Raw genomic sequence first — 23212 nt, 5'->3', positions numbered from 1 at the left:
AGTGAACCACTCAATTAAAAGATAGGCAAAAGACCTGAGAAGACATCTCACCAAAGAAGATATACAGATGACAAATAAGAATATTAAAAGATGTTCCACATCATATCTCATCCGGGAAATGCAAATTAAAACAACCATGTATGTCCATGAAAATACATAGAGGAAACTTAAATGCCTATTACCAAGGGAAAGAAGCCAATCTGAAAGGCTACATATTGTGATTACAATGCAGCATTCTGGAAAAGGCAAAACTATGGACATAGTATAAAGATCCCCAGTTGCCAGGGGGTGGTGGGAGGGATGAATAGGTGAAACAGAGGAGATTTTTAAGCCAGTGAAACTATTCTGTATGATATTATAATGGCGAATACATGTCATTATACACTTGTTAAAACCTATAGAATGTACAGCACAAAGAGTGAATCCTAATGATTCACTATGGATTTCGGTCAATAATGATGGGTAAATGCTGGTTCATAGATTGTAACAAATGTGCCACACTGATTTGGGATTTTGATGGTATATGAGGTTGTGTGGGGCTAGAGGGGAGATATGTGAAGACCCTGTACTTTCCATTCAATTTTGCTGCAAACTTAAAACTGCTCTAGAAAATAAAGTTTATTAGTTAAAATATGGAAATAATTCAATTTTAAAATTTAAAAAATAAAATTAGAGAAGGAAAAAAGCTAGGAAATCTCAGACAACAAGTTCATATTTTTGATACTCTGAGAAAATAATAGAATAAGGGGCTTTGGGTATGTGATTTAGACAAAAAAGCTAAAGCAAATCTATTCTGCAGATTCCAGTTCTGGACAAGTTGAGGTAGACTCAATTCTCTATATTCCCCCCACTAAGAACACCAAAAATTCATCAGTATTATACATCAAATAAACATAAGAAGATTCTAAAAGATGAAGAGAAGATAAACCAGAGAAGGGCCTCAAGACCTGAAGAATGACATGGCAGTGAGTTCCCTCAGTGCTCTTTTTGCCTCATATATCCTAGACTGGGTGCTAAAGAAGCCAGCAACCCAGAGGTACCAATGGATGCAAAGGAACAAAAAGTCCATATGAAGCCTGCTCTTTCTAGTCATAGGACCAGGATAGGGACAACCTAGCAAGACAGAAAACTTTAAAGCAATAGCTGCTTTCTTCCCAGCCAAATACCATGGAAAAATCTACAGATTCCCATCTCTATCCTTATCAACAAAGGCCAAGTGGTGAGCCTGGACTTCAACCCACCCAGCAGTAATAAAGCCCCCACTTCCTCCCCACTCAGATAGTGGTGGAGGAGGACTACTGGGAAGTTGGAATTTTTATCACCTTCCAGAATTAACATGATTCTCCCCCCATGGTATCAGTGGAGGTGAGTAACAAGGTACCCGTACCTCTCCCAGCCAAGTTGGTGAGTGAGGAGCCTGAACTCTCATCCCTGCCCAGCAGTAATGAGGCACCCCTCCCTTTCCAGAGAGTAAGTGGAGGTTGAGTAGAAAACCTAGACTTCCACTCCCATCTGGCAAGAAGGAACAAGAGGGGGGCGCCTGGGTGGCGCACTCGTTAAGCGTCTGCCTTCGGCTCAGGTCATGATCCCAGGGTCCTGGGATCGAGCCCCGCATCGGGCTGCCTGCTCCGCGGGAAGCTTGCTTCTCCCTCTCCCTCTGCCCCTGCTTGTGTTCCCTCTCTCGCTGTGTCACTCTCTGTCAAATAAATAAAATCTTTAAAAAAAAAAAAAAGAAGGAACAAGAGGTTCTCTCATATCTCTCCAGTGCAGTAGTAGGGCCAGCCTGCTAAAACAGATTTAAATAAGATCCAAAATGAAAAAAAAAAAATAGAAAATCTAACAAATAAATAGAAGATATAGAGAGAACCAAATGGAAATGTTACACCTGAAAATACAATAACTAAAACAAAAAGCTCAATGGATAGTCACAATAGCAGAATGAATATGAAAGAGGCAAGAATCAGTGAACTTAAAACAGAAATGATCCAATCTGAACAACAGAGAGAAAACTGACTGAAAAAAACCTCTTCTTAAAGAATAGAATTCATTTCATATAAAAGTACAAAAGAGATTCAGCAGGTGTCCCTCCAAAGCAGCTTCTGCCCTGATACACTCTGCAAGCAATCCCAGCAGGGACTGGCGCCACTCCAAAATGACTTCTTCCCTGGGAGAGGGGAAGATAACCACACACACAAGTGCATCCACAGTCCCAGTAGCCAAAACTTATAGCTGGCAGCACAGAGAGAATGCCCTGTTGATCAGGCCAACTACAGCCCCAGCAGGGCGGACTGGGGACAGGCTTCTGGTCTGATTGTTGACGCCACCCAACCACAAGCCCACAGCAGCCCCAGACTGATCCCTTAATGGCACAAGGGCCAAACTCTGCTCAGTGTACCCACAACAAGCAAAGTGGGCCATTGCAGCCAACTGGACTAGAGGGAAACACAGCTCAGCCACAATAGTAGGGTGCAAGCAACCCATATAGGACACACCCCTGGTTCTGGTGAACATGGGGCATTGCACTATGGGCCACCACAGGACCTCTTCTTCATAAGGCCACTACTTTCAAGATCAGGAGACATAGCTGACTTTTTTAATACACAGAAACAAAGAGAGATAAAATGAGGAGGAAGAGGAATACGTCACAAATGAAAGAACAGAACAAAACCACAGCAAAACAGCTAAATGAAACAGAAATAAGTAATATGCATGATAAAGAATTCAAAGTAATGATCATAAATATCCTCACTGGACAATAGACTTGAATTAGAGCTCAATAACAATAAGATATTTAGAAATCCCCAAATATCAGGTAAAAATACACCTTTAACAGATCATTTGAAAGAAGACATCACACAGAAAATTAGTAAATATTTGAAACTGAATGGTAATAAAACACAATATATCAAAATTTGTGGGATATAGCTAACACTATGCTTAAAGAGAAATTTTTAGCTGTGGTTGCCTATATCAAGGGGGAAAAAAGATTTAAATCAGTTACCTAAAGTGTCCAATTTAAGAAACTAGAAAAAAAAGAATTAGACCCCAAAATGTCAGGACGATAATAATGACGAGATCAGGAAACAATAAATAAATTAGACAAACAGTAGAAAAAAAGTTGATTCTTTGAAAAGTTTTAAAAATTCATCAACTTAGCAAGACTGTAACTCAACAGTTTATTATGAAATAACAACTTTACCTTGGCCAATTCTGTAATTTTACCAAAACCAGGCTTCCAAGAGGGAGCTGTGAATAGATGATCTTAAATCCACTTTCATGAAGCTGAGCCTCTTCAGGGAAGTCTTCTTCAGAAATAGAGCACTTATTGTATCTTGAATCAGTGTTCATGAAGCAGTACCATGGTTTATTGTGATCAACTTTGGCTGCATCCTCACTTGACAATGATCTCCATTTCAAACAGCTTTCATTCTCACATTGAACCCACACTTTGTTTACATACATATTGTTTTCCGCTGAGGAATCCATTGCAGTGTTACAATATTCTACTATTATCTTACCATCCAGTTGTTCTTTTTCCATAAATGCATTTAATCTGGAAAACAAATAAGAAAAAAAGAAGAAAGATTCAAGAATATAAGGAAAGTTCAAACCAAAATCAGAGAAACAGCCCTGTACCTTCTTTGCCCATATCTTCTCTATCCCATAAAGACTATACATTTTGAACAATTTGTTTCCACCTACCCAGAAACAAAGGAACAAAATAAAAGCATCAATCACTCTGGGCATAAAATGCTCCAAAATTAAAAATAAATTTGTAATCACAAATAAAAATAAAAGTAAGTATGACCATTTTTACAGAGAAAACTGAATCTAAGAAAAGTAATTTGTTTGCAGTCCCAGAGCTAGTATATGGTAGAGTCAAGATTTAAATGCAGGAAGTTTGGTTCCAAATTCTATGATCTTACCCACTAAGCTTTACTGCCTCTTGGGGATGGTTCCAAATTCTGTGATCTTACCCACTAAGCTTTACTGCCTCATACATACATATATATTTCATATATCTATATATCTATAGATATATGAAATGAATATATATACTCATATGAAATGACTTGATGACCCCTTTCATTTTCTAATTCTGAGGAAAATCAAATGTAACAAAATATTTCACCATATGAACGTTTGAAATCTACTTTTAAAAACTAATTTTCTGCTTATATAGTTTTGCTTTTTATACATTAATTCAAGTAATTTGAAAAAAGCATTTCTCAGTTTTTTATTATGAAAATTTTAAACATATAAAACATTAGAATTGTATGATTAAGTTCCCAACTTCTAGCTTCAATAATAACTGTGTGTATACTAAAAAATAATACAACTAAAATAAAGTAAAATTAATTAACAACTTACTTTGCAATAGAAACCTGTTTCAAAGAATGACTTCAATATACCATATTCACAAGTTAGCAAAACACTACTATCCAAGTATAAGCACCATTTAAAGAAGCTCTTAATTCATGAGTTAATCATATATTTAGAAACTCACTTATCATATTTCAGGGTCACCACAAATTGCTTTAGAAATTTGCCAATTTATGCCAATAGCCATAGTTCACAATTTTTTACCTGTTAATGCTGCTCGTATGACTGTATCCACAGAAAATAAACCTCAAAGAAACTATTCTACATATACAGAGACCCAACAATATTCACTGTGGCACTATTTATCATACCGAAAGAGTGGACAAATCTAAAAACACGAAGAACTAAATCTATTGGAAGAGAAATAAAAAATTTGCTAATAATATTCATGTAAATTTCTGGTTAATTATTTAACTGGTGAGGAAATTTATGAGAAGCATGCCTGCAATTTAGATTGCATTTGAAGTGAACAGTTTTTTCCTCAATTCTCTGCGCCACTGGACAGTACAGAAGTTGTTGAGTTCAGACATTGGAGCCAAATTATGTGTGAACTCTTGGCTCTGTTATTCACCAGCTGTCCCTGGGCAAGACATTATTTTGCATTTCACTTCACATTAGGTGTAAGTCTGTGTGTGTGTGTGTGTGTGTGTGTGTAGCAGTTTTATTTTCCATCCTTGTATCTTCTTTTACTGTGCTGCCTAAGACAGGCATAATATTGAATAGAAGTCATGATAGTAGACATCTTTTCCTAATTTCAAAGAGAATGCTTCTACTATTGGACTATAGAGTCAAATATGTATATTTTTTTATAGAGACCATTAAAAAGTTGCCAGAAAATTTTTCCCTTCAATTACCAGTTTACTATGAGGATTTTTTGTTAATAATGAAGCACTGTTGAATTTCATTTATTGCTTTTCTGTATGTATTGAGGTAAACATAAAGATTTTTTAAGTCTATTAATTGGGTATGTTGTAATAATGAATTTATTAATGATAAATCATACTTTCATTCTAGGTAAACCCTACATGATCAAGTGTTATGAGATTTTTTTTAACATATATTGCTGTATTTAGCTTATTAACAGTTATTTAAGATTACATATATGTTTATAGATGAGATTGGCCTAATAATTGCAATTCTCTTCTTTTTGCCTTTGTCTGGTTTTGATATCAAGATTAAAATAACCTCAAAATGAAGTACAGAATGTCTCTCTTTTTATGTAAAGTTTGCCTAAGGGGGGAGTTCCCAATTCTGTCTTACTTTTAAGAATTCTGGTGTATCTACTATGTCTCTCATTATGTTTCTCTCCTTCACCCTGAAATTTATTTATATCTTCTTTTTCTTCATTTATCTTGTCAGTACTTTTTAAACACAAACAGAATTTCAGTCTTCCCATTTACTTTTTTAGAATCCTATTAAATTAATAGCTGCACTCTATTCTTTCCTTCCTCTACTTTCTTGGGCATTCTTTGTTGATCTTCCCTTTCTCGAGTTGGTGCTTGATTAAATTATTTTCAGTCTTTTAAAAATTAATTTTATTTAATTATGGTAAAAACACTAACATGAGGTCTACCCTCTTAACAAGTTTTTAAGTGTATCATACAGTATCATTGACTATAGGTACAACATTGTATAGCAGATCTCTATAACTTACTCATCCTGCTTAATTAAAATTTTATGCCTGCTGATTCATAACTTCCCATCTCCCCTTTAACCCCACTCTTCAATTCTATGAATTTGACTATTTTAGATACCACATATAAATGGATTCATGCAGTATTTGTCTTTCTGTAACTGCTCATTTCACTTAGCATAATGGCCCCAAATTGATCCATATCCAATATTTTGCAGATTTTGCAAGGCTGAATAATATATTCCCTTGTAGGCTTTCTTCATCCATCCATCAATAGAAACTTAGGTTGTTTCCGTATCTTGGCTATTGCGAATAATGCTTCTATGAACATGGGAGTGCTAATTTGTCTTTGAGCTCCTGATTTCAATTCTCTTAGATCAGTACCCAGAAGTGGGATTGCTGGATCCTATGGTAGTTCTATTTTTTAACTTTTTGAGGAACCCCCCCATATTGTTTTCCATAGCAGCTGCCTCATTTTGCATTCCTACCAACTGTGTACAAGGTTCCAATTTCTCCACATTCTCGTCAACATTTATCTTTTAATTTTTTGATAATAGCCACCTTAAACAGGTTTGAGGTGATATGTAACTGTGGTTTTGATTTGCATTTCTGTGATGATTACTGATGTTGAGGATCTTTTCATACATCTGATGGCCATATTTATGTCTTCTTTGGAAAAATGTCTATTCAGGTCTTTTGCCCATTTTAAATCTTGATTATTACTATTATTTCTATTAGTTGTAAGAGTTCCTTACATATCTTGGATATTAACTCCTTATTGAGTATATATTTTGCAAATGTTTCATTCTAGTCTATAAGTTGCCGTTTAAGTTTGTTGATGGTTTCCTTTGTTGTGCAGAAACATTTTAGTTTTATACAGTCTTACATATTTGGTTTTGGTGTAAGATCCAAAAAATCACTGACAAGACTAATCTCAATGATCTTCTCCCCTAAGTTTTTTTTGTTTGTTTTTAAACATTTTATTTATTTATTTGACAGAGAGAGAGAGAGATAGCGAGAGCAGGAACACAAACAGGGGGAGTGGAAGAGGGAGAAGCAGGCTTCCCGTTGAGCAGGGAGCCCAATGCAGGGCTCAATCCCAGGACCCTGAGATCATGACCTGAGCCGAAGGCAGACGCTTAACGACTGAGCCACCCAGGTGCCCCTCCCCTATGTTTTTTTATAAGAGTTTTACAGTCTCAGGTCTTTAATTTGAATCTTTAGTCCTTTTTGAGTTGATTTTTGTGTATGGTATAAGGATCCAATTTTATTCTTTTGCGTGTGATTATCCAATTTTCTAATACCATTTATTGAAGATGCTATAATTTCCCTATTGTGTATTCTTGGTGCCTTTGTCAAAAAATTAGTTGACTATATATATGTGGGTTTATTTCTGGGTTCTCTATTCTGTTCCACTGATCTGTGTGTTTTTATGCCAATACCATACTATTTTGATTACTATAGTTTTGTAATATAGTTTGAAATGAGGAGGTGAAATGCCTCCAAATTTGCACTTCTTGCTCAAAATTGTTTTAGTTATTTGGGGTCTTTTATGATTCCATGTGAATTTTATGCCTGCTTTTTTCTATTTCTGTAAAAAATGCCATTTGATTTTTTTATAGGGATTGAGCTGAATGTGTGGATCACTTTGTGTACCAGGGACATTTTAACAATATTAATTCTTTCAATCCATGCACATGAGATATCGTGCCATTCATTTGTCTTCAATTTCTTTTAGAAATGTCTTCTAATTTTCATTGTACAGATCTCTTATCTCCTTTGTTAAGTTTATTTTTAAGTATTTTATTCTTTTTGATGCAATTAGAAATGGGATTGTTTTCTTAATTTCTTTTTCAAGATAGTTCGTTGTTAGTGTATAGAAATGCAACCAGTTTTTGTTTGATTTTGTATCCTGCAACTTTACTAAATTCATTCATTAGTTTTAACAGTTTTTGGGTGAAGTCTTTAGGATTTTCTATACGTAAGATAATGTATTCTGCAAACAAAGACAATTTTACTTTTTCCTTTCTGATATGGATGCCTTTTATTTCTTTTCCTTGCCTAATTGTGCTGGCTAGGATTTCCAGTACTAAGTTAAATAGAAAGAAGTGTTGAGAGTGGATGCCTTTGTCTTGTTCCTGATCTTGATCCTGATGAAAGCTTTTCATCAGTGAGTATGTTAGTTGTAAACGTGTTATGTAAGACCTTTATTTTTTTGAGGTACATTCCTTCTATACCTAATCTGTTGAGAGTTATATCAAAGGTTGTTAAATTTTGTGAAATCCTTTCGCTGCATCTACTGAAATGATAATATGATTATTTTCTCCTCATTATGGCATGTTTATTGATTTGAATATGATGAACTACCTATGGACCCCAGCGATAAGTCCAATTTGATCATGGTGTATAATCCTTTTAATATACTGCTGAATTCTGTTTAGTAGTATTTTGTTGAGAACTTTTGCATATATGTCCATTAGGGATATTGGCCTATAATTTTCTTTTCTTTTCTTTTTTTAAAAAGATTTTATTTATTTATTTATTTGACAGAGCGATAAAGAGGGAGAGCAAGAGCACAAACAGGGGGAGCTGCAGGCAGAGGGAGAGGGAGAAGCAGGCTCCCCACTGAGCAGGGAGCCTGATGTGGGATTCAATCCCAGGACCCTGGGATCACGACCTGAGCCAAAGGCAGATGCTTAACGTACTGAGCCTCCCGGGTGCCCTATAATTTTCTTTTCTTATAATGTCCTTACCTGGCTTTGGTATCAGGGTAAAGCTGGCCTTGTAAAATGAGTTTGGAAGTGTTCCTTACTCTTTGATTGTTTTGGATGAGTTTGAGGATTGCCACTAATTCTTTAAATGTTTGGTAGATTTCACCAGTGAAGCCATCTGTTATTGGCCTTATCTTTGTTGAGAGAGTTTTGATTGGTGATTCAATTGCCTTGCATGTTACTGGTCTGTTCAAATATTCTATTTCTCCATAGTTTGTTCTTTTTAGATGGTGTGTTTCTAGGAATTTATCCATTCTAGGTTGTCCAATTTGTTGGCATATAATTGTCCATCTTGTCTCTTATGGTCATTTGTATTTTTGTGGCATTATTTGTAACATCTCTTTCATTTCTGATTTTGAGTCTTCTCTCTTTTTCTCTGTTAGGCTAGCTAAAGTTTTGTCAATTTTATCTTTTAAAAAAACCAACTCATAGTTTCATTGATCTTTTCTATTATCTCTCTAGTCACTATTTCATTTATTTCTGCTCTGATCTTTGTTATCTCCTCCTTCTACTAAATTCAGGCTTAGTTGTTCTTCCTTTCCTAGTTCCATGTGGTGTAAAGTTAGGTTGTTTGAGATCTTTGGTTTTTTGATGTAGACATTTATCACTATATACTTCCCTCTTAAAGCTGCTTTTACTTCATTCCATAATTTTAGTGTTGTTTCCATTTCATTTGCCTCAGATCCTTTTTTTTTTTTTTAAGATTTTATTTATTTGTCAGAGAGAGACAGCAAGAGCAGGAACACAAGCAGGGGGAGTGGGAGAGGGAGAAGCAGGCTTCCCGCTGAGCAGGGAGCCCGATGTGGGACCCGATCCCAGGACCCTGGGATCATGACCCGAGCCGAAGGCAGACACTTAACGACTGAGCCACCCAGGCGCCCGCCTCAGATCCTTTTATATTTCTCCTTTAATATCTTTGACACATTAGTTGTTCAGAAGGATGTTGTTTAATCTCCACATATTTGTGAATTTTCCAGTTTTTCTTGTTACTGATTTCTAGTTTCATATAATTGTGGTCAGCAAAGATGCCTGATATGATTTTAATCTTTTTATATTTGTTAAGACTGGTTTTGTGGCCTATTATTTATCCTAGAGAGCGTTCTATGTGTATTCTGACACTGTTGGATGGAATGCTCTGTATATATGTTAGATCTTTTTGGTCTGAAGTGTAGTTTAAGTCCAGTGTTTCCTTGATATTCTGTCTGAACAGAATATCACTGTTGAAAGTGGGATACTAAAGTTCCCTATTATTATTGTATTATTATCTATCTCTTCCTTCAGATTTGCTAATGTTTGCTCTATATATTTAAATGCTCCAATATTGGGTGCATATTTTTTTTTTTTTTTGAGAGAGAGAGCACGTGTGTTGGGGGGAGGGGGCAGAAGGAGAGGGAGAGAGAGAGAATCATAAGCAGGCTCCACGCCTAGCTAAGAGCCTGATGTACAGATGGATATCATGACCCTGAGATCATGACTGAGCCGAAATCAAGAGTTGGGACACTTAATCAACTGAGCCACCCAGGCACCCCTTGGGTGCATAAATATTTTTAATTGTTATATCTTCTTGATGAATTGATCAGTTTATCATCATATAATGGCCTTTTTGGTCTCTTTTTATAGTTTTTACTTAAAGTTTATTTTGTCTGACATAATTATAGCTGCCTCTGTTCTCTTCCAGTTTCCATTTGCATGGAATATCTTTTTCCATCCCATCACTTTCAGTCTATGATTGGAGAAATAGTTCATTTACATTTAAGGTAATTTTTGATAGGTAAAGCCTTTTGTTAATTATTTTTGGGGTGTTTTGTAGATCCTTTGTTCTTTTCTTCCTCTCTTGCTCTCATCTTTTATGATTGATAATTTTCTGTAGTAGTATGCTTTGACTCCTTTCTTGATCTTTCATGTATCTACTACAGGTTTTTGCTGTGTGGTTACCATGAGGCTTACATAAAACATAACAGTCCATTTTAAGCTTATAATTTAACTTGGACAGCATACAAAAACTCTACATGTTTACTCCTGGCCCCAATATGTTATGTTTTTGATGTCACAATTTACATCTTTTTAGTGTACCCATTAAAAAATTATTATAGCTGTAGTCATTTTTAATACTTTTGTCTCTTAGCCTTTATACTAGAGTTATATGTGATTTATACACCACCATTATATATTAGAGCATTCTGAATTTGACTATTTACCTATCCCAGTGAATTTCACCCTTTCATGTTTTCATGTTACTAATTAGCACCCTTTCATTTCAGCTTGAAGAACTTCTTTTAGCATTTCTGGTAAGGCAAGTCTAGTGGTGATGAACTCCAACTTTTGTTTGTCCGGGAATATCTTTATCTCCCCTTCAATTCTGAAGGACAATTTTGCCTGGCAAAGTATTCTTGGCTGGCAGTTCTTTTCTTTCTTTTTCTTTCTGAACTTTGACTGTTTCATCCTACTCCGTCTGGCCTACAAGGTTTACCCTGAAAAATCTGCAGATGGTCTTGGGGCAGGGGTTACCTTATATATAACAAGTTGCTTTTTTATTACAGCTTTCAAAATTTTTTAACTTTTGAAAATTTTATTATGTCTCAGTGCAGGTCTCTTTAAATTCTCTTGTTTTGTGCTTTTTAAATTTTCTTGATCTGGATGCCTATTTCCTCAGGTTTTGAAAGTTTTCAGCCATTATTTCATATAATACTCTCTCTGTGTCATCCACTTGCTGGCATCCTATACGTTCTTTAAGCTATCTTCATTATTTTTCCTCCTCTGATTGGATGATTTCCACTGACCTATCTTTACTGATCCTTTCTTTTGCTTGATCTAGTCCGCGTTGAACTCCCCTATTGAATTTTTCAGTTCACTTGTATTCTTCAGTTCTATTTCTTTTTAGTACTTTATTTTTCTTATATTTTATTTTATTTTATTTTAGAGAGGAAGAGAGAGAGAGAAAGAATCCTAAGCAGGCTCCATGCCAGCACAGAGCCCAATGCGGGGCTCGATCTCACAACCCTGAGATCATGACCTGAACCAAAATCAAGAATTGGACGCTTAACCGACTGAGCCACCCAGGCGCCCCATCTTTTTCAAACTTTTTAATATTTATATTTTCTCTTTGTTGAAACTCTCACTTTGCTCATGTATTGTTCTCATGACTTCAGTGAGCATCTTTATGGCTATTATTTTGAGTTATCTGACAGGTAAATCATTTATCTCCACTGGTTTTATCAATGGGGTGAGCTGGAGGGAAAAGTCACAAAGTTCTGACATGTCTGCTCAGGCTTCCATAAGACTATTAATCATGTGCCCCATCAGCTCCCAGATGCAGGATAATTAGAAGCCTGACCCTTGGGTAGCAGCTGGGAAATTACGTAGTCAAATCCCTTCTAGGGAGAAATTCCGAGTCTTTTGTTTTTGTCTGTTCCCTCTGTACTAAGGGTGGGGGAATAGCAGCAGGAAGTACTTACGCATCTGTTAAAAACTGCCTCTTTGTCTTTGATGGTAAAGGAGCACTTGTGAATGCCAAGCCCTTTTGGCACTCTGAGCTAGGTAATTTGGAAACCAGTCCGTTAGGTGGCAGTAATAAAAGTTGGGATGCTAGATGTATGGACAAGCTCTTTCCAGGGAGAAAGTAGATACCTGTTTTTATCGCTGGAGTGAGTGAGGGGAAAGCAAATTATTGAAGTGCCCACAATCCTTTTCAGGCCCCTAGAGGAGCACAGTCAACTTCTGGATGAAGGTTGATTAGAAGCTCTACACTCAGAAAAAGAAAAGAAAAGGAAACTTGACCCTTAGGCAGCAGCTATAAATGTCCAGTCATATCCTTTCAAAGGGGAAATTGGTAGCCTTGTGTTTTTGCCTGTTCTCTCTGTGCTGAGCCCACTGGTATAGTCATGGTAAGTACTCACACTTCTGTTTAAAATCTCCTCTTTGTTTAATATGGTCCTGAGGGACTCATGAATGTTGAGCTACATTGACTTTCAGAGCTAGGTGACTTGGGAGCCAGTCCTTATGTAGCAACAACAAAAGTTGGGGAGCTAGATATGTGGTCCAAACCCTTTGCTCCTCAGGGAAAAGCTGGCAGTTGGGGATTCCCTCCTGATTACAAATTGCTATGCCAGTTTATGGGATGAGTGTGTCTCAACTTTTCCTACTCTTTTCAATGTGTATATTTTCTCAGTCACCTGATGTGTAGGAGTCAGTCAACTAGTTTCCGTATTTCTCTCCAAGGAAATTGATTTGTGTGTAGCTGTTTGTTCAGTGCATCTACAGGAGGAAGGAAAGTCAAGAGTCTACTATTCTGCCATCTTGCTGATATCCTTTGTATTTTGTTTTCTTTACTTTTATATTAGTTCTAGGAAAATATTAAACAGTAGTAGAAATAGCAGATACCTTTATCTTGTGACTTTGACAATATTGAAGCATAAATCTAGTCATCAAAAACAGAAGAAATTAATGTTATTTCTCTCAAGGCTGTCCTCTAGTTATGTTTCAGGACACAATCATCCATCCACAAGCCCCCCCAGTGAGCTGCAAAGAAAATAGTAGGAGGAGGACATGATGTTGGCTACTGGGTGAAAAGCTACCAACTCCCAAATCAAATATAAAAACAGATGTGGAAGATTCTAAGTCTAAGGCAGGTACTGGCAGATTGTGTAACAAATAAGCTGAGGGTAAGGAGTTGGGTACAGTTCTAGAAATAATGAGATTATCCATTACAAGTTCATTCAAGGAACTTATATTTATTTTTTATTTAATAAATAAGAAAAATAGGACTTAATAATATTTAATATCAAATTGATTATTAGAATCCCCGCTCAGATCATATATAAGCAGGTCATATATCCTAATAGTGATGTGAAGCCTCCTGCTGGAAAGGTGAGAAGCACCAGAACTAAGAGTGTTTCACAGAGGTGCTCTTCAGCTATCTATTTAGCTTTACCATACTGCAATGTATTCGAGTTATAATTAACTAGTTGAATAGGTTTATAGATTATGTTATCTAGATGAAATTATTCCTCAGAAAACTTTAAAATATTTCTACAAACAGCATATTCAAGAGAACACTAATAATGTAAATAATTATTGTATAAGAGATAGAAAGGAAAGTGAAAAATGATTGCTATTACTCAACTGCCTAGGATTTTGTCCATCTTGCAACTATTGGACTGCTATAATGGAGAAAGTACTCCAAGTTTATGGTACCATTTCAATGGAAAGCTTAGGAAAATCCATTCTGATAGCCTATTATAAAATGTTAAGGGGATTAAAAGATTACTTTTAAATGGTAGATAAAGTTTTCAGATTTTCTTAGGAAGTTGGGTCTCACAGTGGATAATACTGAGAAGATAAATTAACATTAAGGAAATGTCATTATTACTTAAATGATAGTGATACTCATTTTCAATGGCATCTAACTTAAACCTCTTGGTATTTTAGATTTGACACAGTTTATTCAGGCTAATAGAATTTATAATACAGATTACAAAACACTCTTTTTAAACCAGATTCTCATTATCTCTATTACCTCTTCTCCAACACTTTGCTGGTTATCAAAATTACTACCACACACAGAAGATGCAAATGAAGGGGGAAAAGACAATGTGGTCTGGAAACTTCTAGAGTCTTAAAAAAAAAAAAGATTTTATTTATTTATTTGGGGGAGAGTGTGCCCACACACACACGCACATGTGCCCCCCCCACATGAATTGTGGGGTGGGGCAAAGGGAGAGGGAGAAGCAGGCTCCCCACTGAGCAAGGCCTTAGGATCATGGGTCCTAGGATCATGACCCAAGCCGGGGGCAGATGCTTAACTAACTGAGCCACCCAGGCACCCCCGGAAACTTCTAGAGTCTTTAAAGGGGGTCCCTATAAAATTATACCTAAGTAGTTCACACTATAAAGATATTGACAAATGTGAAGCTATGCTAAACACTTGTTTTACATAACTTCTTTTTAATTTTTGATTTCATGACTTAGCTAACATTGAACTACAGAAATCAGAAGAAAATTTAAAAATTAAATTTGAAAATAAAAAACATAAAACAGCTATCCAGAATTATACAGCCTTAAGTTCAGGCTGTATATTATTTATTCCTTCATTCAAGGTAATAGTTATAAATGGTCACAGACACTCAATTTTCAGTCAGATAGCTCTACCACTTTTTACTAGACAAATGAGTTAACCACTCTAAAACCTTTGGTCCCTTATCTGGGGATAGTAAGAGTACTATTACCCTATATTGAACTCCTGGTTCAGTGTATTACACACTTGATAGTCAATAAATATTTATTGAACAAATGATTGACTTTGAACATTAATTCAAACATATAGTGAGTTTCTACTAAATGTCAGGCATGGATTTCAGGATTGTGAACAAAAGATGAACAAGAAACAATCTCTCCTATTGAGTTCAGACAGAGAAACAGATAAAACTAAGTTCCATAAAATACTGGACAAATGTAACAAAGGGTTTACCAACCCTATGAGTTTGCTTGGAGCAGCCCACACCATAGCTCTCAAACGTTAAAGTCACATGCCCGTGGTTCTCCTAGACTGGAATTGCCCACAGGTGGCTCCTGATCATGAGGGCAGTCCCAGCCCCACAGCTCCACTGAGCAGTGCTATAGTGGTAGCTCTCTCTCTGGGGTGACTCTGACTCTACAGGGATTTTCCACCTGGGTCATGCACCAGGAAATCTAGGTGGAAGTAGCTATGATCTCATGGCTTGTGCACCCTGTGTCCTGGCAGCGATGACACATGGACAGCACCACATGGATGCAGCATAATCTGCTGTCTGTACCCTCTGGTGGGGTGACTACTGCGGCCTGCACCACAGGAACTCACTGGAACTGAATCTGTGGCAGTCGAGGAGCTTGGTACAAATGCAGGGAGTGGAAGTCCTTGAAGTAAGGCTAAGCAGTAGGTATCTGAGCTGCTATAACAAAGGTACCATAGACTAGGTGACTTAGAGGTAACAGAAATTTATTTCTCACATTTCTGAGGGCTGGAAAGTCCAAGATCAAGGCATTGGCAAATTCATTGTTTGGTCAAAGTCCCTTTCCTTGTCATAGATGTCTTTTTTTTTTTTTTTTGCAGTAACTTCATATGGTAGAAGGGGCAAGGCATCTCTCAGGGTTTTTTTTAGAAGGACATTAATTCCATTCATGAGAATTCTGTCCTCATGACTTATTCACCTCCCAAAGGCTCCACCTCCTAACACCATCACATTTTAGGGAGACACATTCAGTCTATAGCAATTATCAACTATATGTTGGTTTTGGAAGTGGAAGGTTCCTAGAGATAAGGAAGGGACAATAGTGGCAGATGAATTTAAGATTTCTGTTTAGGGCAAATAACAGTGGAGTTAATAATTGAATAGGCTTAATAATCAAATAGTTTAATAATCAAATAGAGGACATAAATACAAGTTTGAGTTTTGGGGACTAGGACTAATACATTCGTTTTGGTCTTGAGTTTAAGATGCCTATGAATTTACTAGATAGGTAATTTGAAGTATGGGTCTGTTTCTCTAGAGAAAAGTTCTAGAGTCACACAACAGGAAGTCAGAGTATCAACTACTTGCCAGAAATCCTAGGTGTCTACTTATTTTTAAATGCCTGACCATCTGGCTTTTACCAAATGTTTCTTTTAAAGGAGACCAGAGATTTTCCAATCACCTACTCGAAAGGATTGTTCTTCAACTTTGATTTTTTTTACTAGTTCTTCTTTCTCCCCCTAGTCCCTAAATGTAGGCCTTTCTCGAAGTCTGCCTTCAAACTTCTCTTTCTATTCTCTTCCTTGGGGAGTTCACTAAAATAGCTTTGACACTCTCTCCTATGCAAATAGCTGCCAAATCTCCATCTCAAGTCTCACCTTCACACCTACATTCCAAGTAATTTTGACAGTGTCACCTGGGTGCTCCTCAGGCACCCTGAACCTGGGCCAAATTGAGTTTTCTTTTCCCTCAGAAGTTTCTCTTCCCCATTATTGCTACTTAGGCTTGAATTTCACCCAAGGTCAACTTTAAAACTGCCTACTTCCTCATCCCCTCCATTTCAATACTTGTCATTTTGTTAGTTATATGCAACTAGTGAATCATTGAACACTACATCAAAAACTAATGATGTACTGTATGGTGGCTAACTTAACATAATAAAAAAATAAAATAAAGAGAATTCTGAAAAAAAATTTTTTTAAAAGGGTCTCTGTGTAAGTTCCTACCTTTTCAATCTTACTGACCTATAAACCCAGCTCAGTTCATTAGCTCACTCAGACTGCTGTAAGAAGCCTACTTAAACCAGCTGGTCTACTTTCTCTCTCTCCCCACATTTATTCTTTCAACTCACTGATAATAGGTTAATCTTAGAAACTCTTAATAATTGGTCCTCTTGCTAAAAATATATATATATTGTTTTCCATTGATAACATCATTGGAAATAAGGTCCCCACTTTATATCTGAAATCTCCACAATATAACTTTGTATTGTAGTGGTTAGGGTATGGGTTTTAGTACCAGTCAGACCTAGATTAAGATCTAAGAACATCAACTTAATAGCTGTATAACTTGGGAAAATCATTTAATATCTTTTCATTTAAAAGATGGTAATAATAATACTAGCACCTGCCTCACAGCATGTTCTTAAAGTTCAATAAAATAATGCATGTAGGGTATGTAGCAAGAAGCAGAGCACACAGTAGGTGCTCATTAAATGATTGTTAATATTACTTTCTTCTACTAATCTTTCAAACTGCATCTAACTTACATTATTTGATATTTTCCAAACAAACCCAATGTGTCTCTATACCTTTCTGCATGCTATCTTTCTTACTCTACCTTAACCTGTAAGTTGCGGACTTTCAAAATCCACTTCAAATACCATCTCTTTCAAGAAGTCTTTCTGGATATCCCCAACCAGCTGCAAATTCTCCCTGCTTGGCTTTCCTTAACTTCTGATAGTTACAGCATTCTGGTTCATATTATAGTGTTACTGCATACTTCCCATCATTAAATTGTGAGCTCTTTGAGGGCAGACACATTATTTTTGTCTCTCCAGCAGTGAAGGAGTTGATGATGGAAACATTGTTTTCTGATCCCCAAATGGCTAACTAATTAACATGCAGGAATTTTTCCTATCATTTCCCTAGTTTTGCTCAATGTCTTATTTCTGTGGAGCATCTAGAACTACCCAACAGATGGGAAAGAGATTAGTGATCTATTTTTTATTTATAACAATATATTACAATGCACTACTAGTTAAATTTATAAAAGAGACCACCAAGGTCTGTAGAACCCCACTAAACACTTCTAAACAACTTTATGCAGTATAATTACTATTATAGGTATATTTGTAACATTAAAGTAAAATTTATAAGCTAAAGAAAATGAGAAAAATCTACGTGGATTTGACATAAATTCTCTAAAGATTTATGTATTCCATGAATGTTATTTTAGAATGTTGTAGTAGAGTCTGAAAAAATTAATAAGATCAACTGTCCACAGTTCCATTGTTTAACAGAACAAAGGCCTTTAAGATGGACTACAGCCAATATGAATCCTTGTGAAGCATCCATTTTTATTACAATGTATATGTATTTTGTGACTGATGAATCCCAGATGGTAAAATTACAACATATCCAAGGAGTTCTGAACAATATGAGAATTTAATGAGACAGTGTGAAAAAATACGTACAGAATAGGGATGAAGATAAATGACTGCTTGTAACAGAAATTGTTTTTATTGTTTGTATGTGAATGAGAAAAATAATGATTGTTCTTCCAAATGAAAAAACTTGTCATTATTCTTTTGTTCTCCAAAACTGCTGTTATAGGACGTGTTTCCAATTTTTAACGTAGGCTACCCCAGATGATGCCACTTTTTTGGGTTGGAGAAAAGTAATAGTATCAGTAGCAAGGTCTTTAGACTTCAATCATTTTAGGATCATAATTTCAATTTTCAAACTTCCGAAGAGAATCTGAAGTAATAAGATAATTTTAATGTTACGGATTATAATTTCATAATATTTAAGAGGCAGCAGAAAAAGATCAGGGCTTGGCATCAAAATGTAGTTTCTAATCTTGGTTATGCAACTTGTAGCTCTGTAATCTCAAGAGGGCCTCCATGTTATCTGTAATGTAAGAAGAATAAGGCCAGATGATCTCTAAAAGTTGTCCTGCTTTAGTGTGTCTTGATTTATCCATTCTGGCTGTTCTTCCTCAAAAATCCTCTACTCCCCCTGCTGGATTATTAGCTCCTGTGCTTTGTTCTTTTTAACCATGTATCAGAGTCCAAATTTCATTAGCCACCCTTTCATCACATCTGTGTTCTTAAGTCTCATCAGCTCTAAAGACTTGCTAAGCCTTACTTGCTTTGCAGGTACTGGTTTTCACTGTTTATTCTGTTTTCAGTTCATACATAATTTCCCTTAACCTGGCAATCATATTAGACTAAAAGGTACATTTATTGCCCATCATTAACATCTAGCACTCTTCATTACTTTTGATCCCCATCCAGAGCCTTCAGTCTGATACCTTGTATCATCTCCCATGAAAGATGCTTTTATCACTATCTTCAAGACAATTAAATGTAGCAGATATAAATTCCCCTTTGGCAAATGTTGATTGAGTTTGTTACTGTCCTTCCCACCTAACCAGCTCAATAATGGTATCAGCTCTGAAGTCAGAAAGAGGAGTCCAGAGTCTACCAATTACTCAGGTTGTATAACTTTGGGAAAGTCATTTAACCTCTCATAATTTTATCTCCAAAATTATTATGTCATAGGTTGTAAAGATATTTTTTAAAAAAAATAAGTGTATGTAATAGAGAACAGTAATAGATAAAAATGCTTTTGTACAAGGAACAGTCAAGTTTAGAATACTCCCAGAGTTGGAATTTTTATTTTTTATTCTTAGGAAGATTCCATGAAGAAAAAGAAAAACCAAAATACAGAGGAGGGAGATGAGATCTATATTAAAAAAAAAAGAAAAAAAAAAAAAAAAAAAAAAAAAAAAAAAAAAGGGGAACCCCGGAAAAAAACTGAAAAAGTGCATATCAATTCAGCAAAGTTTAAAACCATATAAATCAGGGTGCCTGGGTGGCTCAGTTGTTAAGCATCTTCCTTCAGCTCAGGTCATGATCCCAGGGTCCTGGGATCAAGCCCAGCATCAGGCTCCCTGCTCCATGGGAGGCCTGCTTCTTCCTTTCCCACTCCCCCTGCTTGTGTTCCCTCTCTTGCTGTGTCTCTCTCTCTCTGTCAAATAAATAAATAAAATCTTTTAAAAATAATATAAATCTACAATTTTAAAATGGTGAAGAGTTATTGGAAATTGCCATACTCTACTGATGAAAGTGTAAATTGATAGAAACTTTTGAGAGTGAAATATTGTAATATGTAACAAGAGCCTTTAAAATAGACCCATATACTAATGGTATTTCATCAAAGTTAAGTTGTTGATTTTGATAACTACATTATGGTCATGTAATAATAAAAACAATTCCTTGTGTTTGGAAATGCACACTGATGTATCAAGCGATAGAGAGGGCTCATGTCTGTACCTTACTCTTTGAAAGACTGTATTCTTTGTTGTGTGTGGTCAACCCCTCTGGCACCAGCCAGCTTAATCAGGAATGCAAGCTGCCATCCCCACCTCTACCTGTGAGCTGGGAAATGGGGGAGTGTAGGTGGGTGTGATAGTTAGTTTTATGTATCGACTTGGCTGGGCCTGAGAACTCAGGTGTTTGGTCAAATATATTCTGGATGTTTCTGTGAAGATGTTTTTGGATGAGATTAACATTTAAATTGATGGTCAGGTAAAGCAGATTACTCTCCATAATGTGGGTGGGCCTCATCTAATCAGTTGAAGGATTTAATAGAACAAAACTGACCTCACCCAAGCAAGAAGGAATTTTTCCAGCAGACTTTGGACTTGAAATGCAATTCTCTTCTAAGTCTTCAGCCCACTGGCCTATCTCCTCAGATTTTAGACTCACCAATTCTCCACAATCACATGAGCTATTTCCTTAAAATAAATGTCTCTCTCTCTATATATACATTCTGTTTGTTCTGGAGAACCCTGACTAAATACAGTGGGTAATTCAAAATGTCCCATGGCTCACTTACTGAAATTAGCAGCTTCATTCTTTATTAAGCACTCTTCTAGGTACTGTCAAGTTTTTATTAGATTTTAAAATTAGATACTGGATTTCCAAAAATGTTAATTCTAACAGTTTTTGCCAGTTTAAACATTGCTTTAGTGGAGGGACATATTTTTTAGGGTTCCTCTTCTGCCATTTTCAGTGATATCACTATAACTTACTCTTAAATGATTCAATATGTATTCTCAACCATATATTTGGTATATATTCCCAAATTATTACTTCCAATTGTTAACATTTGGAAATATTTGGGAAAGCTGAGTATAAAGTAACTGGAAATTCTTTCTTCTTCATGAAACATTTCTTGAAGTCTGAAATTATATCAAAATAAAGCAATTTTTAAAATGTAGTAGCTCTCTTGGACATTGGTTCAAGAAGGAAGACTGATTATATGCCAAGCCTTTTCATCTGACCCTAGGAGCCTGAAAAGTACAGAAGAGGGTATTGTCATATCTCCTAAAATATAATAATAAAGAAAAGGCAATATCCTCAGATCTTCAGATACCATGAGGAATCCTTCCATGAAAGAAAATAGATGGGAAAGTAGAGAAGGAAGCCACAGCCCAAAACATGCACAGAAGAAACCTCCTACAAAGATGAAAGTTGGTCCAAGGGTGTGCTAAGCCTACAAATGTCAGATAAAGAATACAGGAGGGATCTTGGACAGCCAAGAGAGTAATTGGCTGGAGTACTAAAGTAGAGCATTACAGGGTCATTGCTCTTTGGGCCAGGCAGTAAGCAACGGAGATGTCTATTGTCACGCAGAGCAGAGATAGCCAATGCTGGGGGTGGGGGGGGGAGGTACAACCGAAACTTTAGGCAGCTAACAACACTCAGTAAGAATGGAGAGTTGTTACTACCCAAAAGCCAAAAGCAGCTACTGGCTCACTCCATCCAGAAGTTTTATCCCACCACTCCTCCTTCCATATAGGGAGAAAAGCTTATGTAAACAAATTCATAAACAACCTCAAATACACAGTTGAGGACTCAATCACAATAATCAAAGAGAAAAGCCAATATGAAAGAGAGGAAACAAGTCCAACAAAAGGAAGAACTCAGTACCTATAAAACATAAGTTTAATAAAGTGAAAAGGACAGCATTTTAAAATATTTAATAACTTCAAAAAGATATGGAAGAATATTCATTTTTTAAAAAGAACCAACAGAATATCATGGAAATTTAAAATCTGACCACTGAAATTTAAAAAATCAATACGCTGTCAAGATGGTTAAAAAAAAAATCAGTGAGCTGCAAGATTGAACTAAGGGTTTTTCACAGAATGCAAGCCAAACTTAAAAAATGATGTATAAGAGAAATTTATAAACTAGGAAACAAGGAAAAAACCCCAAATAATAAAGAAAAAACAAAGAACTAATAGAGTTGATCAATACAGACGTCCATTAAAAAAAATCACCATAGACTAGGTGGCTTAAATAATTTTTTTTTTTTTTTTTTTTTGTGAGAGAGCAGTGGGGAAGGGTAGAGGGAGAGGGAGAGAGAGACTCTAGGCATGGAGCCTGACACAGGGCTCGACCTCAAGACCCTGAGATCATGACCTGAGCCGAAATCAAGAGTCAGATGTTTAACCAACTGAGCCACCCAGGTACCTTTTATATAACAGTCTTAAACAACAGAAAGCAAATTTATTTCTCATAGTTTTGCAGGCTGGAAGTCTCTGGCTTGTAGACAGCTATCTTCTCACTATGTTCTCTTTCTCCTGCAGCCTTTCCTCAGTGCATGCACAAAGAGAAGGAGAATGAGTTTTTTGATGTCTCTTCTTATATGGATACTAGTCCTATCAGATCAGGCTCCCACTTTTAGGACCTCACCTAATCTTTATTACTTCCTTAGAGGCCCCATCTTCAAATACAGCCACGTTGGGGCTTAGGGCTCCAACATATGAATTTGGGAAGTGTACACAAACCTAAGTCAATAACAATCAATAAAACAAAAGCTACTTCCTGAACAAGAGAAAATTCAGGAATAAATTATATTAGAAACATAACTAAAGAAACTTAAAAAAATGTACAAGCTCCTAGAGCATATCTTGAATATTTTTAACTCAAAAGGAAATTTAAAAAGCCAGATAAGGAGAGTATAAGAAAAGGAAAAACTATGCATTTAGGAAAGTAGTTTAAAAAATCCTAGCTAAAGCAGATCAGATCTGTAAAGCAAATCACATCCATTAGAATATTAAGAAAAAAACTGATCATGGCCAAATAGGCAATGAGAAGTAAAAATTAATTAGTTGCAAGAATGGTCCCCTGCAACATGGCCTAC

The 23212-nt window shown here is 36.1% G+C and overlaps 1 protein-coding gene across 1 annotated transcript in view; it reads right to left on the bottom strand.

The window, feature by feature from the left end:
• Window positions 1-23212, bottom strand: part of ZCWPW2 (zinc finger CW-type and PWWP domain containing 2) — a 129802-nt gene that overhangs the window by 88698 nt on the left and 17892 nt on the right. The window contains 1 exon segment of the mRNA XM_021678832.1: window positions 3200-3553. Coding sequence (XP_021534507.1) covers window positions 3200-3540 — 341 coding nt within the window. The 5' untranslated portion in view covers window positions 3541-3553.

The sequence above is a fragment of the Neomonachus schauinslandi genome, chromosome 1 (genome assembly GCF_002201575.2).
Source record: "Neomonachus schauinslandi chromosome 1, ASM220157v2, whole genome shotgun sequence".
Lineage (NCBI taxonomy): Eukaryota > Metazoa > Chordata > Mammalia > Carnivora > Phocidae > Neomonachus > Neomonachus schauinslandi.
Note: the sequence above shows the minus strand (reverse complement) of the source record. Positions and strands in the feature narration are given on the sequence as shown.